The sequence below is a fragment of the Grammomys surdaster genome, unplaced genomic scaffold (assembly GCF_004785775.1).
Source record: "Grammomys surdaster isolate TR1022 unplaced genomic scaffold, NIH_TR_1.0 146, whole genome shotgun sequence".
NCBI classification, from domain to species: Eukaryota; Metazoa; Chordata; class Mammalia; order Rodentia; family Muridae; genus Grammomys; species Grammomys surdaster.
The window spans coordinates 7,876,682-7,895,351 of NW_021604604.1; the positions used below are offsets into that span (position 1 = coordinate 7,876,682).

Consider the following 18,670-nt stretch of genomic DNA (forward strand, 5'->3'; position numbering starts at 1 on the left):
ACACTAAGCTCAAACTACCATTTTAAATAAGCCTTGTAGTTGACTTTTTTATGCTGACATCAAATTCCATATATGTTACACTCTTACATGCTGTCTTCAGTTTATGGTGTCCATGATAAAACTTTATCTAGGAATGACAATGTACTTTGGCTCCATTTCCCTCGACACTGAAGTACTGCCAGCTGCACCAGCCCAAGAAGCTTTAAGGACGCTTTGTCAAGCTGGTGTCTGCTGAAGGCCCTAGTGTTCTATGCAGTCAGTGAACTTAATAGAGGGCACTGCAGCGGAGTAAGAAATGTATTTCTAAGGCCAGGGATGTAGCTCACTGGTAGGTGTGTGCTACTACTAAAATGGTGTGCCCTGGGTTCAGTCCTTAATGCTGAAAACAGAGAGAGAGAGAGAGAGAGAGAGAGAGAGAGAGAGAGAGAGAGAGAGAGAGAGAGAGAGAGAGAAAGAAAAGAAGAAGATGAAGAAGAAGAAGAAGAAGAAGAAGAAGAAGAAGAAGAAGAAGAAGAAGAAGAAGAGAAGAGAGTAATTTTAAGTTTGAATAAGACTTTAAAACTCCAGTTTTCAGACAAACTCTAAAATATATTCAATAACCTCGTTATTTTCTAAAACTAATTTCGAAAAAATTAGCCACAAAATGTTCTTCAGTGGACTAACTGGATAAAAGAATGAATAAAATTTCATTCTTAAGCTATCTCATGGCTCCTGTCATTTTTAAAAAGGCTTTATTAAGGAGTAATTTTTAGCCAAAAGTAGATTATGCATGTCTAAAGTTAACAACTAAGCTTTCTGGAAGCTTGAAGAGGCAACTTGGAGAAATATAATTTTGTTTAAACGTAGCACCATTAATGTATTTTTTAAAAAAGGTATGATACAGGTTGGAAATGGTTAATTCTATATACCATAAAAGCTTATGCCTAGAAAAACTTTAAAAATGTGTTTACACGCATAATCAGAAGGACTTACTATTTGAAGAACTAGCATTTGCTGTTCAAAATGGAGAAGTTTCAAAGGCAGAGAAAGGCCTGAGTTTGGTTACATAATTGAAGTAAATATACGACACAGTCACTAGGATATTTTTACAAAGGCCCAGTACTGGTGTGATCGTCCCCAGGGCAATGATTAAACTGAGTCTAAGAAAAACAAAGGGCAAATCTTGCATCAGGATCCCCAGGAAACTGAGGAGAGGGTTATTCGGTGTGAAGACCGTTCGCAGGAGAGAGATGAAACTGAATAAGTAGACAGGGTACAGCCAGCCTGACTTGTACACCGCCTGGTGCCCGGCCACACGGAGCATTTCTACCGTGTCGGACCACATGAGAAAGCTTCGCAGGAACAGCTCCGCCCGGACATCTCTTTGAGACATTGTCCTCAGGATTCCAGACTCAAAGGAGGGCTCCAGGGGCCCAACTAGCACTGCCACGTGATTCTGGGGCTGGGATCTCGCAGTGGGCTTGGTTGCCTGGGCAGATGCAGGATTTTCATCACTTTGAACCACCTGTTCTGTCACGGTTTTTATCTGTTGTAACGAGGTTACACGGATGTCATTGTCTTCATAACCTGCAAAACATTGATAGATTTGAATACTGTTTCTTTAATCTGAAATTGTTTAATTTACACAAAATTAACAATTTTAAAATGAGTTCAATGGCGGTTCTATAATCCCAGTGTGGGAAGAGGACATAGAAGCTGGAAGGATGGCAAAATAGAGGTTGATCTAAGGTACATAGAGAGTGGGCAGATAGATAGATAGATAGATAGATAGATAGATAGATAGATAGATAGACAGACAGATAAAGAGAAGGGAGGGGAGGAGGGAAGGAAAGAAAAGGGAAGGGAGGGGAGAGAGGAGGGATTGCTCAGTTGGTAGAATCCATATAGAAAGAAGAGAACTGACTACCAATGGTTCTGTGATGTCCACATGTCCCTCTTGGCAAACCCATGCCCAAACACACATGTAAAACCTAAAATTCAAATTGAAAATAAAATTCTATGCGCTGGAATGTTATATGGCCTCGCAGCAGCGATGATTATCTCATACTGTTCTGCTAGAGCGTCCAGAAGACCTGAGTTCAGTGCCTAGAGCCCTCGTCAGGTAGCTCCCTGAAACTGCAGCTCCAGCTGCAGGGAGACTGAAAGCCTCTATCCCCAAAGAGCACCTGGGCTGGCCCGTGCACACACCTCCACACAGACACATAATCAAATAAATATTTTAAATGTTAGTCCTTAGAATAAAAGTCAAAATCTTTGACATGAAGAAAACAATAGCTAAGTGAATGACATACTAAAGACATTTCAGAAATTCTTTTGGCATGTTGGTATTTTTTCTGGGTATGAAACCTAAGTGATTTTCACGATTTGACAGAAAAGGCATTATTGATTACTTATTGAATCCTTGGAACAAATGAGGAAATGATTATCAGTCCATTTCCAGTTTTAGAAACTGGAATCCATGAGATTATATGATGATCCAGTTCCGGCTCAGGGCAGAGCTTGAGTCCCCAGCCTGAATGGCTGGGCTCCAATTGAAAAAAGTTTAATGTTATAGCTGTTATTGTCTGTGTAGAAGCAACATAGTGTGTGCTAATTATAAAAGACATGAGTATCAAAACCAGGTGAATCAACCAGTTTACCAGCTTGTCACTCAGTAAGATGAAATAGGTTCACAGGACTGACTATACACTAGTTCCCTAGCATGAGAGTTCAGGGTTGAGAAGGAAAAGCTGTTTGAGCCACAGACAATCTTCATAAAAATAGGTAAGCAGTTCTTTCCCATGGGTTTTAGAAGCAGACAACAGGAGTGGTCAGCTGAACACATCATATCTCGGTCATGAGCTTGTATCTTGATCAATATACTTGTCAGCTGAATGGAAATGTCACTGATACCTGTCACACTGTGTGTGTGTGTGTGTGTGTGTGTGTGTGTGTGTGTGTGTGCACATTATGCATGTGTGGATTAATGTGCACATGAAGGGATGTATGCATGTGGATGGGGTCATCTTTGGATGTTGATCCTTAGATGATGTCCTCCTTGTTTTTACATACTGAGTCTCTCACTGGGAACCAGAGTTACTGACTAGGATAACACGGCTAGCCAAAAACACTGAGAAATCTACCTGTCTCTCCTTCCCAGGGTTAGGCTTACAAGAACCTGCCACAATCTCCAATATTTTTATCTTCATTTTTTGAGACTTATTTTATTTGTATAAGCATTTTGCCTGTATGTATAGCTCTATCACATGTATATCTGATCCTAACAGACCAGAAAGGCCATTGGATACCTTGAAACTAGAGTCACAGGTAGTCGTTATCCACCATGTGAGTGCTAAGAATCAAATCCCAGTTCTGTGGAAGAGTAGCCAGTGCTCTTAAGTGCTAAGAAGTTGCTCCAGCCCCATGTCTAGTTTCCATGTGGGTTCTGGGAATTGAACTTGGGTCCCCATGCTTGCTTGCAAGCACTTTACTGACTGAGCCCTCTCCCAAGCCCCTATTGTACATCATTTGTCAAACACTTATCCACTTAAACACCATTTTTTGTTGCTAAGATTTTATCAGCCTCACAAAGTTTATTGAGAAAATATTCTGAGAAGTCCTGTTACCCAGAGAGACCAAAGGTAAAGGGAGTGTTCGGTGAGAAGATTCGAAAGTCAAAGAGACAATGTCAATAAAAAACTATCTGGACTGAAAGTGAAACATTGTGCAATAAGTTTTGCTTCATGAGTAAGAAGCTTAGTTACTGAGATAAAACTATTTGTTAAGTGTACATTAACTCTCAGTCATTTTTCATATAGTTAATTATTTAAGACTTTTAAGATTAAACCAAGTTTTTGTAAGCTACAAAGATTATCTAAGTTTTTATGGCTGTTTTGTTTGTGTTGGGGGATGCAATGGATGTAGCGTGTGTGTGTGTGTGTGTGTGTGTGTGTGTGTGTACATGTAGAAGCCAGAGGTTGACTTCAGGGGCTTTCTTCAATTGTTTCTCTCTCTTTTCTTTTCTTCAATCATTCATTTATTCATTTTTAATAAGATGTGATTATTCTTTTTTCTTTTATTAAATATAGATTTTTCTCACATAATATGTCTATCATATATATTATAATATATCTATTCCTCACGGTTTGTCACATCTCTCCTCCCATCCAGATCCATTCCCTTTCTGCCTCTCAGAAAACAAACAGGCTTCTTAGGGATAATAATTAATATACTAAATACAATATAATATAACATGATAAAAAACATAAGTAATACATTGGAATTGAACATGACAAACAAACAGAAGAAAAAGCACCTAAGAGTGTCAGAAACCATCTAGGAAAGGTTAAAGGCATGCAAGTGACTTTTCTGAAGATGGCTTACCATTTTGCATAGCCTGCAATGGGTGAACTCAGAGGCAAGATCCCAAGAGACTTCATCCCAGGATTGCTTCTTGCTATTGATATGCCTTTCCTGTCACTATTACATAGCCTAAGAATTCCTGGGCATCAACTTACCCTTTTGAGCAGATTTTCTGCAGATCAACATAGAGATATATAATCATGTAGTAACAGTGTAGACAAATTGATTATTTCATAGTTTCTAATACTTTTATAAAATTCCTAAATTTACACACGCAATTTCTAACCTCTAAAAGCTGCAAATAGGACTCTTTAAACCTTCATGTGTCGTGGACTAATGGCACTAGGATAAGAAAGCAGGCTTGGAACAAATTTACAATCAGGGAAAATTATTCCTTCTAGGTTAGCTGTGAGACCATTACCTGGTAACTAAAAGTCACAAACTGAGAATGGACAATTTATTGTAGGTGCAAGGACAAAAAGAAATAACATAAAGTATTGACTAGTATATCTATACAAAGTTTCAAAACTAATGAGACACAAGGCAGATGATTTGTCTCTTGACAAAACCACACTAAAAAACTTTGTGCCACAAGAATTATTGTTTTAAACTTATAATGAACTTATGGAGCTAGTAACAGATAATGACGTTTAGTCAGGTACTAGTTTTAATTGGAAAGACATACAAGCATTTCTGTTGCAGCTCTTTATGACATGAACTATTGTCTTGAACTTTCTATGAACTTATAACATGTAAAGATGCTTGGAAAACCATGTGATCAGTTATGCTGAGAGAGTATAAGACCTAAGAGCCAAAAGTAAGCAATGTTGTGGCTTTCTTCAGCTTCACCCAGCATGTATGTTTTTTCCTGCATGCGTGAATAAAGGTTAGAGGGAACTTGCTCTATGGACCTTTATTTTATCCATCAAATATGTGTTTGATGTGTATGTGTTGTGTGTGTGTGTGTGTGTGTGTATATGTATGTATGTTTGTAAAACGAACAGAGCTTCTTTTTCTGTTTAATCCAGAGTGAGTGGTTTTAACTCAGTGAGCGTGTGTTAATGAACTCTGAGGCTCTTGCCTAATCAGCAAGGGACTTGAGAATAAAAGAGTAAAGAATAAGCTAATTCATTTACCTATACCCCTGCTGCTAAACAACAAGTGTTAATCATCAGAAGTCAGAGGCTTTTCACCACATAACAGAAAAGAGTTAAGAAAAGTGTATATTACCAAAAGCTAGCAACTTTTTGCTCTAGGGAAACCAAGTTTTGTCCCTGCAAACCACTGAAGTCCATGGCTACCTTCCTCAGAGAACTGGCACAGTGGCTGACTGGCAGTACAAGAGAAGACAAAAGAATCAGAATCAGAGATCCAGTCATTCACATACTCAGGAATCTCATAAAAACACTAAAATTGGAAGCCACAATATAAACCCAGGAACCTGGTGCAGACCTGTGCAGGCTCTGTGCGTGCTGCCTCAGTCTCTGTGAGTTCCTGTGAGCTTTGAAAAACATTAATTTAGAGGACCTTGGTGTCCTTCAGCCCCTCTGGCTCTTACACTCCTTCAGCCTCATTGGTTAGAGGATTCCCTAAGTCCTGAGGGGAGGGATTTGAAAGAAACATCTCATTTAGGGCTGAGTGTTCCAAGGTCTCTCACTCTCTGCATAATATCTAGCTGTGGGTCTCTGTATTTGTTCCTATGGTGCAAGGTAAAGTTTTTTGATCATTGCTGAGCAACTGTTTTGATGACCAAGAACCAGAGACAAGATAACCCAGGGACCTAGGGTAAAACCAAACACTACTGCTCTGGGTGGGAGGTGGGGGAGTAACAATAAGATGACGCCTTGTGACATTCTTTACACTCATAGATCAGTGCCTATCACTTTGTTCCATACTGTTGTTGTTGTTTTGTTTTATTTTTTAAGGAAAGATCTCTCACTGAGCCTGGCACCCTTTGGTTTGCTACGGCTGCTGGTAATGAGTGTCAGATCTCTTCTTCTCTGTACCTTCCCAGTACCTACCTCAGCACCATAGTGTGGACTTTCTGCTTGGGCGCTGGGGATCTATAAGAATATTCCAGGATTTGCAACCCCTAGATACCTCTTTTCTCACAGTAGAAGCCACAATGGGCTGAATGGTTATCATTTCACGAACAATGCTAAAAGAATATGACACTCTAGAAGTTATTATTGCTTTAAAATCCATAAAAATCCTCTTTTTAAAGTCAGATGCTTAGCCGGGCAATGGTGGCACACACCTTTAATCCCAGCACTTGGGAGACAGAGGCAGGCGGATTTCTGTGTTTGAGGCTGACCTGGTCTACAGAGTGAGCTCCAGGACAGCCAGGGCTACCGAGAGAAACCCTGTCTCGAAAAACCTAAAAAAAAAAAAAAAAGAAAGAAAAAAAAGAAAGAAAGAAAGAAAGAAAGAAAGAAAGAAAGAAAGAAAGAAAGAAAGAAAGAAAAAAGAAAAACCAAAAAAAAGTATGTAAAGTCAGATGCTTACTTGTATATTTCACTTAACTTTTAAAGAATCCATATAGTGCTGGGAGGCAGCATGGTTGTTTAACGCGTGCTGTGAAAGCATGCATTTGGCTTGATCCTAGAACTCACATTTTAAAACAATTTGGATATGGAAAGGTAGAGACAGCCAGATCCTAAGGGCTCGTTTGCCAGGCAGCCTAGCATAATGATCAATGTCCAGCCTAGTGAAAGATCTTGTTCAAAAGCGAAGTAGACAGCTGCTGAGGAGTGACATTCAAGGTTGACATCTGAATTCTATATGTACATACTGTTTTGTAACAGTCTCCTCTGAGATGAACAGACAGCATCCTGTAGGGAAGCTTATGGTGAAGAATTCAAAATAGCTTCAGGAAGTTCTTTTTTTTTTCAGAGCAAAGACTTTAATGAATATATTTTACAAATACACTAGAGACTCAGGCAATGCTGCCTGCATTGGATGCAATCCTGGGCCACAAGTCTGCACACTCCTTTGCAACTGGACCTGTGATAGCAGAACCTTTCATCTCTCCTTTATTGTTTACTATGACCCCCGCATTATCTTCAAAATACAGAAACACCCCATATTTTCTTTGATATGACTTTCGTTGTCAAATTACCACTGCTGGATGTACCTGTTTTCTTAGTTCTGGTTTGCCTTTCTTAACTGTGGCCATTACCATGTCGCCCACACCAGCAGCAGGAAGTCTGCTCAGCCGTCCCTTGATTCCCTTAACAGAGATGATACACAAGTTTTTGGCTCCTGTGTTGTCAGCACAGTTGATCACGGCTCCTATCGGAAGACCCAGGGAAATCCGGAATTTCGCTCCAGAGGACCCACCACGTCCTCGCTTCGACATCTTGAGTATCCGGAAAGAGTCAGAAAACCAGGAAGTTCTTAAAACGGACCAGACTCACTAGGCTCCTCCCTTCCAGAGTAAGCAATAAAAGCTGAGAGTCCCTCTTTGACTAGGGTAACCAAGCCAAAAAGAATATTAAGACAAGCTGCAACGAAGACTCTGAGGCCAGACCAGCTACCAGGAAGAAACAAAAGCCAGAAAAGCTTCTTGGAAGATGTTTAGAGCAGCTAAACACCTGAGGAAAAAAAAGACATACTCCAGCCCGATGAGCTGCCTGCAGCCTGTGCAGTGGACTCCAGCAGGTTCCCAGCTCTGTGAACTGTCACCATGCTGGTTTGGGCTTTGGTGACACAGCTGTCATTGAATCATTTTTGCTCCTGTAATTAACTCCTCAACCATACTCCCTTAAGTAAGCCCAGTTAAACGATCTGATTCACCAAGTTGGACTTTTTTGGTATCAGTGATTTGGTCACTACCTGGGGTGAATAGATATGTGTGTTGTGTCTCCCCCAACAAAGTTTTTTTTTCACACAACACATATACTCATGCACATATATACACACATGAAAGAATTCAAGAGAAAATACATTTCTTAGAGTATGTCATGGCATAGAGAACTCTACTTCACTTAGTAGACAAAGTTATTTGTATGAAAAACAAATCTTGACTGTTAAAAAAGAAAGTGAAAAACAAGGGAGTGTGTATATGTGTGTATGCATACATGTGTGTGTGTATGTATGTATGTATGTATGTATGTGTGTGTATCTATATATTACACAAAAGCAGAGGGGACCCTATCAGACAGAATGAAGGGGACCAGCAAGAGAGAATAAGAGAAGACAGAGAAGGCCAGGGGTATGTATGAATACAAGTGACACACATCAACAAAAAAGAATAAAAGAAAAAACTAAAATCCTTTTGCTAGCCTTAATATCACACACAATACCAGTGTGACAGATGATTGCAAATTCAGCTTTGTCTCAAAGCCAGGAAGTGACACTGTAAGAAGTGACACACTATTGGTCATTGGGAGCTGTGATATCTAAGAAGAGCTCTTGGTCAGAGCACCCCAAGTCCTTAGCTAGGGTTTGGTTTTGAAAATATACTGAGTCAGTACATCTTTAGTAAAGTTGAGTCTGGGAACATCATGTGTCACACCAGTTCAGCGGGGATGAGTTTAGATTTGGGGGCGTCATCCTGACTTCCAGTGTGATGAGCTAGAACTATGAAGCAGGGGTCTCTCCCTCCCAGTGGAGCAAAAGTGGGCTGAACAAGCCAAGAAACATGTGGCCCATTGGAGCAGACTAGCAATGGGCTACCAAGAACAGAAATGCTGCAAATTCAAAAGCTGACCCCAAGACTACCAACCTTTCCAAATTAACACTGCTTAAATTTCCTCCTAGTCGTCTTCTTGCTGTAGGCTATTTGTTCTATTTAACTAGGTAGATGGATAGATAGATAGATAGATAGATAGATAGATGGGTAGATATAGATACATACATGTCAGCAAGATGAAGAAAAGATGTGAGCTTAGAGACTCAAGGTGTCTGAATGCACTGAAAACTATACTGCATTTGTGTCCATGGCTGAAACAGCTTTCTATCTTTATTCTACCAAATAAACAATTAAAACACATTACTCTGGTAACAGGTAGAGTTTCAGAAGGTAATCTTTGCCTGCTCTGCTTCACCATTTACATGTATTGATTTATTTCTGCGTCTCACTTACTCCCCTGATGTCTCGATGGCTCTCAAGGAAAGTATATGACACATCAGAGCAAATCAGTGGCAAGTCATTTTTAGACGATGTGTGTTCCTCTTGCAAAGAGAAGGCCATAAATTATATAAACAGAATGAAAAAAGGCTACAGGGGGGACTGGAGGAGAGGAAACTTGAAGAGCTGGGGAGCAAGCTGATACCAAAAGTCACAAATTAGACTCCCCGTTGGCTCTTCTGATCAAACAAATGTTAGGAGACCACATAAAAGCTGAGCATGGGGTACACACTTATAATCCCAGACTTAGGAAACTGAAGCAGCAGGTTCATCATGAATTCAAGGACAGTCTACATGGCACAGGCTACACAGCACGATTTTGTCTCACAAAGTAAAAAGGCAACCAAATAAAAAACATCACTGCATCAAGTGTAAGCTAGACTTTAGAAAGTTAGGAAGCAAATAGGACAGAGACAGACCAGACTGCTGGGACTCCGAGCCTCCCACAGTCAGAGCAAGAAGGATAAAATAACAGATGATGATGGGGCTTGAAAAGGAAAGTACGGTTATCCCATGGGATTCGTTCCTAGGATGTTCCTGGGATGCCAAATCCAAGGATGCTCTAGTTCATGATAAAAATGATGCAACATTTACAAATAAACTATGTATATCATCCTGTGGAGTTTAAATCTTCTCTATGCTGCTTATAAACGCAATAGAGCAAGAATGTTCTATGATTGTTATTAACACACACACACACACACACACACACACACACACATATATATATATATATAAAGGGATGATAAAAAGAAGTCAGTACTTTTTGGTATGTATTCCTGTGTGTATACCAGCACGTGCATGTGTGTGAAGGCCAGCTGACCTTGGATGTCCCCCTCACTTTTTCTCTACCTCATCCTTTAGGCAGAATATTTCACAGGCCCTGGAGCTAGCAGACTCAGCTAGATAGGATGGCCAGCAAATCCTGTATCTTCTCTCCACTTCCACAGCTCTGGGATTGCAAGCACCTAGCTTTTGTATACGTATTCTGAGGATTCAAACTCTCTAGTCCTCATGCCTGCACAGCGAGCACATCACCCACTGAGCCGTCCTCCCAAACCATTCAAACACTTTTGGTTGGTGAATCTGTAGATGCAGAAACCACGGGTGGAGGGGGAGTCGGGGCAACCATAAACTCTGTGATGAGGCACAACCATGGGGTCTCCAAATAACCGCTGCTGGTCAAGGAGAGCTCATCTGAGAAATGACAGATGAAAAGGGAACTTGACAGGAAGTGAGAATAGCACACATCAATATCCTTCCGTCATCAGGAATTGAAAGAGTTGCTGTAAGACTCGGGAAGCAGAAGGGAGGAAGCAGCGAGAGTTGACATTTACTGTTCTCTGCATCAGGCACAGTTCTGTGTTCTTTATACTTAGAAAGCCATTTACCAAGCCACACGAACACCTCCTGTTTCCTCCTTTACATGATGAGCAAACTGAGGTACAGAGAGATTAAAAGCTATTTCCAAGGTTACAGTATTCACAGGACTTGAATCCCAAAGCCCTAAACACTCTACAACACTGTCTGTAGTAGAGACAGATTGAATAAGACCTTCGTGACCAAGATAAATGGTTCATACTTTATTTGAAGCTCAGTAGCAGAAACTTTTTTTTTAAAGATGTGAACAAGAGAAAGACACAGTTAAAGAAGAACAGAAGGCACTGGGACCAAGAAGACAAGTGAGGTCAACAGAAAAACAATGGTTCTCAATTCTCTGGACACAAAGAATTACCCTGAAAAAAAGTAAAATTGGTCTTGGCCAATAATCTCTAAACTATTTCCTCTGAGAGTAGCGTATTCTGAAGAAAACTACCCGCTAATGATTCAGACAGAACGTTGTGGGGAAGTACAAAAAATTAGCTGTTGTTTTAATATTTTGTTCTTAAAAAAAACAGGTAGTCACAAAGCATGTGTCAGCATGCCACTTGTAGAGGACAAGAGGAAAAAAACAGACAATGTGTTTGAGTGTGTGCCCAGGGAAATGATGGTCGTAGTAATGTTGACACTCTAGACTCCTTGAGGTGGAAACACAAACAACTGGAACTAACAAATGATTAGATGTCGCTCCTATCTGGCTTAGCTTTAATTAATTAAATAATTAAGTTAATTAGAGAAGAAGAGAAAATCAAGAAGGTGAAGCAAACAGTAAGAATGACTAAAGCTTGTGATGGTTTGGTCACAGGTAGATTGGTGCCCATGGGGAATTTCCACAAGTTTGAGAAATAGGGTTATACAATGTCTTAAGATCATGACCAATTCCTCATATTTGCCCGTCCTCAACACCAAGAAGAATTCTGCCCTGGGAATACTACTGTCTGCAGTAGAGAGCTTATAGCCTCAAGCAAGAACTCACAGTGAGCACCTCTTCCCAATTCTGGGATCACTAGTCAGGGATTCACTTTGGCTATGTGAATTACTCTTTATAAAAGTGTTTACACCACAGACACTGGCACGTGCTATGAATCAGGAGCTGGGAGATGGCTCTTAGCCAAACATTTGCAATACAGGCAAGAGGACCTGAGTTTAGATCCCAAGCACCCATGTAAAAGATGGGCATGGTGGCACCCATCTGTAATCGTAGTGCTGGAGAGGCAGACAAAAAGAAATCGTGAGTGGTCACTGGCCAGCCAGTTTAGGCAAACTGGCAAGCTCTAGGTTTAGTGAGAGACCCTGTCTCAAAATAACAAGGAAGATGACTGAGGACTAAACCAGCCATCCTGGAATCAGTTTCTGACCATCATATGTACACATACATGTGCCTATGCACCATTAGACATTTGCACACACACACACACACACACACACATAAACATGTTCACACACACACACCTAGAAGTCAGCTTTCTCACTCAGAGTTCCACACTGGAAAGCAGCAAGTTAAACACTGGCCAGCATAATAGTAGCTGTTCTCAAAAACATATGCAATTTCCGCCAAAATGATGAGGGGAACAAGGAGGGAAAAAAAAGATGTAAGAGACACGGCAAAGAAGAAAAGCAAGAGCAACTCAAGACAATGAATCAGCCCATCATCATTTCGGGAAGGGCTATTGAGCACTTCCTAGCTGTGAATTAGCTGTGCCAACTTCCATTCAAAAGACAATGCGTGATTATTCAGAAAATTCAGAAAACCTAGTATCCAGTTTCAGTTCCCTGTAAAGCACTGCATGAATCTGCTAAGAGAAGCACTTGTCATCTCTGGGCTTTAAGCAGTGGAAGCTGAGAATCCAAGGGAAAGGCTGGAGCTTTAGACGCTGTTTTCTCTGCTGCCATTACTCCACAGATGGAGCTAACACTGAACCAGAGCTGTTGAGCCTGGTGCTTCAGTGTTTAAAGGGACTCCGTTTTTGAATGTTGAGAAAGCTTACTGATTAGAACTTCCTGCCCTGCCCCACCCAGCTTCTCATGCAGGCAGTTCTGGCCTTTCTCCACAGTTAAAATAAGGTTGGAGAACAGGGTTGCCTTACTATGTATGTAAATAGAAAAGACTCACAACAGTATACATTTATAGCATCTACAGTTCTAAATATGGTTTATATATAAAATGTAAAATAACATGCCAAATATTTTAAGCACATACCAAGGCTCAAATCATTCTAAACTTGGAAGGTGAAACACTTTCAGTACTTCCTGTATTGTTACAAACAATTGGGGGATTCAAGTGTCCAGATACAGACTAGATTTAGAAATGTTGGTATTGCGCTGATGCTGGGTAACAAATGGTGACACACTTGAAAGTGAGCTTCCTCACAGCCTTCAGAGCCCCCATCTCAGCTTTATCTATACATACTCAGTGATACAGCTTAGTCCCCTAGACCAAGAGCTCATGTGTCTTCTTACTCTTGTACCCCAACAGTGAATACCCAGCTACCTTACTGTGAAAGACGTATGCTAAATAAAGGATGGGGGGAATATCCATCTTGGAGTCTGTTAGCATGAGGGAGCCATGAACATTCTGGGAAAGGAAGAGCTTACAGTAAGTTAGCATGTCAAAGCATGGAAGTATGGTCCCAAAACAATGCCTCTGGCTTAAGAGAAGGAAGCACTTTTGAGACCTGCATAGGCTCAACCACTCAGATGATCTCCTAGCCCTCTCCTTACATAGACTGTAAGACTGAGTCTCTTGAGGACATCTGGAAAAGCTGGCACTGTGGCCTGAGAACCTATGTAGCTCTACGGTAATAGAAGATGTGTGAGGGCCATGGCCCCAGAGAAGAATGACAACCGAGTTCAACATTTACATAGGACCCAGGAAGAAAGAAAGGTTCCACCCCCAGCAGCCGCCATTCTAAGGATTTCAGAGGCCTCCCTCTGAAATCTACAGCAGTAGCATCGAGGGTCATGGGGCTAGGGAATAAAACCACTTATGTATTTATTATTCAGAAAATACTGTGTAACTTCATAGCAAGCAGTCTTGACTCATATTCCAGTAACCAACCCATGTACACCCTGTGAAATAGGGGCCCTGGTGGGAGCTTAAAAAAGGCAACATTCCCATAGATAGGACCCTACCATCAATTTGCACACAACGTGAACACAGAGTGAGGGTGAACATGTGCACATGTGTAAACAGTTCCCTCTTGTCTAAGGTAAGAACACATAGACATAGAAACTCAATAACTCTGGCCTGTGATTGCAAACTTGTCTTGACTAACACAGCCATGAAAAATGGGGCTTGGTGTTTATTGCAAAGAAACACACACTGAATTCTTTATATCTCTTATCAGACTCTCTGGAAATTTTAATATTTATTCCCAAAACATCTTATAACTGTCAGTATTCTTGTCCTGCATTCTAAAGTTGTTCATGGCTTTCTCCCCATGGAGGAGAAAAGTGACCATTTTGTAACGCACTATTGAAAGCATCTAAAGCTGAGACTGTGGAGATGGCTGCAGTTGGTACAGCACTTGCTTTGCAGGCCCTGAATTTGACCTCCAACACCAACATAAACATCTGAGGTGGAGTTGCTGCATGCTTGTAATCTCCATACTCGGGAGGCAGAGACAGGCAGATTCCTGGGACTTCCTAACAAGCAAGCCTAGCCTAATTAGTGATCCCTAAGTCCAGTAAGTGGTCCTGTCTCAAAAAAACCAAGGTGAACATTTCCTGAGGAACAAAAGAAACATTGGCCTCCAGATACATGTGCAGACACACGTACGTGTATCCAAACACATACACAGAGAGAGAGACACACAGAGAGACACATACGGACACACACAGACAAACACATACAGACACATACGGACACACACACACAGAGACACAGACAGACCACACACACACCTGATCTCATAAAATGGAACCTGAACTCAAGGATATTTATCAGTGACACCCTGTGTCTGCTGGCACGTGCCCCATGCTGAGAGCATTTTGGGATCTGTCTCTGTGATCTAACCCTGACAGCTGGTACTTCATTAGGAGGTATAAATCAGAAATTTGACTCTCTTCTCTCCCACAGTCTGGGAAATGGACACTTATTTCTTCAGAAAAGGGAAAAAAATCCTAAAACTACATAGCTTTCTGAAATTTCCTTCTCCATAGCAAAGGGAAAGCAAGGAAGAGAACAGACTCGGTCTTGGAACAGCCCTGGACACAATGTTCCTCAGACCAAGCCCGTAGCACATTGCCAAACCGCATATCATGGAAACTTAGCTTGTACTGTATGTGCCCATATTGTTTAATAAGCTGTTCCTTAAAAAGAAACAAAGAGGAACTCAAAATGCCATTTTAGTCAGAAAACTATCCCATGTCCCCCTTTTTCCTCATCTGGGGGTTCATACATATATAGAGTGTGTTGTGATTATATCTACACACACACATACAGACACACACTCACGCATGCACGCACGCACACACATTTCCCTCTGGATTTTCCACTCCTTTTCCTGACACCACTGCTCTTCTCTCCTGGTCCCCAAGCGGCTGGGCCTGTAGAGAAAAGGACATCCACCTCCTTGTTTTGTTTCTCTCAGCCTCTGTGGCATATTATACATTCAATTTAGTTAAGGTAGGATGAGCTACACTCCAAGAAGATCTAAAAGGTAATTAAATCCTTTGGAAATTTGGGGGTTGGTTTTTCAGAGTTGAAGTTGATATTTGTACTAATTCCTAATTCTTCCTGTCTCCTAACCCTAACCCTGAGAATGCTAACCCTAACACCCTAAGCCTACACGGGTGGTTTAGTAGGGTAGAGCTAAAGAGTTACAGTGACAGATTATGTCTCTATATTTGGATCAATGAGTACATATATGCTCTTATGATTTTTAGTTAATTTTTAATACATTATATTTTGACTATATTCTTTCTCCTCCCCTAGCCCCCCACCCAGTTCCACCTTACTCAACTTCATGCTCTCTCTCTCTCTCTCTCTCTCTCTCTCTCTCTCTCTCTCTCTCTCCCTATGCCTCACAAAACACAAAAACTGAAAGTCAAAAAATAAATAAACAGCAAAGAACACAATCAGACAAATTAACAACAAAACAAACATTTCTCAAAACAAACAAACAAACAAACAAACAAACAAACATGGAGTCAGTTTAGTGTGGGGTCGTTTCTCCTAGGTTTGGGGCCTGCCCTCAAGTATGGTTGATATACACAATGGCACCCCATTGGAGAAAACATTTTGCTGTTGGCAGAGGGTAAGTGTTTCAGATAGTTTCTCAGTTAGGAGTGGTGCTTTGTATCCACCTTCCCTTCTCAGTTTTGGGATTTTGTCTGGTTTGAACCTGTGCTGGTCTTGTGCATGTTATCACAGTCTCTGTGAATTCATATAAGCATCGTCCCTGTTATGTCTAGAAGAGCCTGTTTCCTTGGAATTATCTGCTCTCTCTGGCCTTTAGAATCTTTCTGCTTCCTCTTTGGTATAGAGCCCTGAGTCTTGAGGGGAAGAGTTTGATAAACTCCATTTAGGGTGTTTTTTATTTTGTTGTCTCAATATTCTAGGTCGGCCTTATGCAGGCTGTCTTCTTGCCTCACTACCCAAGTGCTGGGAGCATAGCATGCAACATGTATACATAGTTTGAAAGGATTCTTCTGGTGGTTTGACTTGCAAGATCCCATGTGTACATTAACAGGTGGCTTCTGGTTCAGCTCAAATAACTTAAAAGTTCCACATATATTACCATTGTCATTCAGTTAAATAATTAATTATATACAGGGGCTGGGTATCTAGTTTTGTGGTAAAGCATGCGATTATTATGTACACAGACATGGGTTCACTTTTTAGCACAGAAAGATGAAGAGGAAGAGGAGAGCATAGAGGAGGAGATAGTAGCTACATTTTGATAAGACATATCAGAAAGACATAGACCAGGGGAACGGTTCCTTTTCTTCCTTCCTTCCTTCTCTATACAGTGCTGAATCGAGATCAACACTGCCCCTCCATATCTTCTATAGCCAACGGGAAGACTCCTCAGTGTTGTTGAACATAGTCCCATACCTTTGATTAGAAGCAGAAGAAATTCTTTCCACATTGTTTTCAGCAAGTTGCTTATCCACCTGTTACCCTGTCCCTTGCCTGCCTCATCCTTGCCCTGTCCCTCCAATATGGGCCCGGGGCTTCTCCCTCCAACCATCCCTGTGGTTCTCCACACTAAATGTACATCCTATTTCAAGTTGAAGTTGTGAACATAACAAGCTGTCAGCTATCCCTCATTTATTTCTCTCCATTCCTCCTTCTTATTTTCATAATTGAAAATCACCTAGGAATCTAAAAATTACTAGTGCTGTAAGAGAACCTTAAATAGTAAAATAATTCACAATCTCTTTTAAAACTACAAATGTGAGGCTATTACTGCTCAAAATGCACATTACCTTTGGATGCAGCCTGCATTTCATAAAACACCAGACCCCTTATTTGATTCTAATATATAGCTGTGAATGAGTACCATTGCTCTTAATTCAAGACTCAAATCAACGTTCATCTAGTGAGGTTTTCTGTTTAATAATCTACGTGTGTCTGAGTCTAGACCCAGAAGTTCTACTTTAGTCATGTTTAAGATGAGTCATGTTTAGAAGTCTAGGTTAGGACTGCACTTGGCTCTATTATCTTTAACATACGCCATCAAATGGTTTACTTAAATTTTACCCCGTGTGTGTGATATGTACATGTGTGTGGATGCATGCTTCTGAGCACACACATGCAGAGAAGAGAGGAGGATGTTGAGGATCTTGTCCACTGCCTAAGTCACCCCAGCCAGAATTTCTCACTGAACCTGGAACTAGGCTGGCAGCCAGTAAGCCTTCAAGATCCCCCTGCTTCACGTGGTACAACGCTGTAGCTAGAGGTGTATAAGGAGCCTCCCCAGCTTCCAGCACTGGGGTTGCACACATATGAGGCGGTTATGTGGGTGCTGAGGATTTCAACTCATATCTGCATGCTTACTCAGTGAGCATTCTTATCTACTGGTCTATCTCCCCAATTCCTGTAAGTGGTTTTTATATGCTATAAACCATTAGAAAAGTAGAAACGTAAGAGAGGTAAATCAAAAGCTTCTCAGTCAAATACATTAATGTATTATCTTACTTAATTTATTAATTATTTTTGAACTAGCAAACTTGTATCCTAGAATTCAACTTTTTGCTTGCTTGATTCAATTTGCTTTGGCTTTGAAACAGGGCCTTACTATGTAGCCCAGACTGGCAGGGAACCCAAAATTCTCTTGCCTAAGTCTGTAGAGTGCTAGGATTGCAGGGGTGTCCACTAGGCCCAGTGTGAACTTTTCTTCATCAGATTTCATTTAAGAAAAAAAATATTTTTCTTCACTTACAGAAAAAGAAGACTTTTAAGCATAGTGTCAAAGGCCAAACCAATAAGGACAAATGGGTAACATGAACTACGAAAAAATTAAAAATTCAATCTAAACCACCATAGAAAATTGAGAGGCAGAGAAACGATGACATCGGTACTGCAGCTGTGTCCAGCAGAGCTTAGCGTCCCTGACAGTCATGGGATTCATAGCCACCCAGAACACAAAAGCCCAAAGGCACTGATATGTCATTATTAAAAATCTAAAAGTTGCCAGTGAAATGAGATCATTTCAAATACAACTAAGATATTTACAAAAGTGAAGTCTGAAAGCCACATGATACTATTTTGCCTCTGAAATTGGTAAAAAATAAATTAGAATACAAATCATGGTTGAGAGGGGGAGTGTGTGTGGTGTGAGGGTATGTGTGATGATGGGGGTATACATGTGT

At 40.8% G+C, this 18,670-nt stretch overlaps 1 protein-coding gene and 1 pseudogene across 1 annotated transcript in view; both read right to left on the minus strand.

Moving 5' to 3' along the window:
- Positions 1–997: 997 nt before the first annotated feature.
- Tmem236 (transmembrane protein 236) overlaps positions 998–18,670 on the minus strand; it is a 54,305-nt gene continuing 36,632 nt past the window's right edge. Inside the window, exon 4 of the mRNA XM_028764949.1 lies at positions 998–1,566. Coding sequence (XP_028620782.1) covers positions 998–1,566 — 569 coding nt within the window. The remainder of the gene's footprint in view (positions 1,567–18,670) is intronic.
- LOC114619077 lies at positions 7,230–7,699 on the minus strand (annotated as a pseudogene).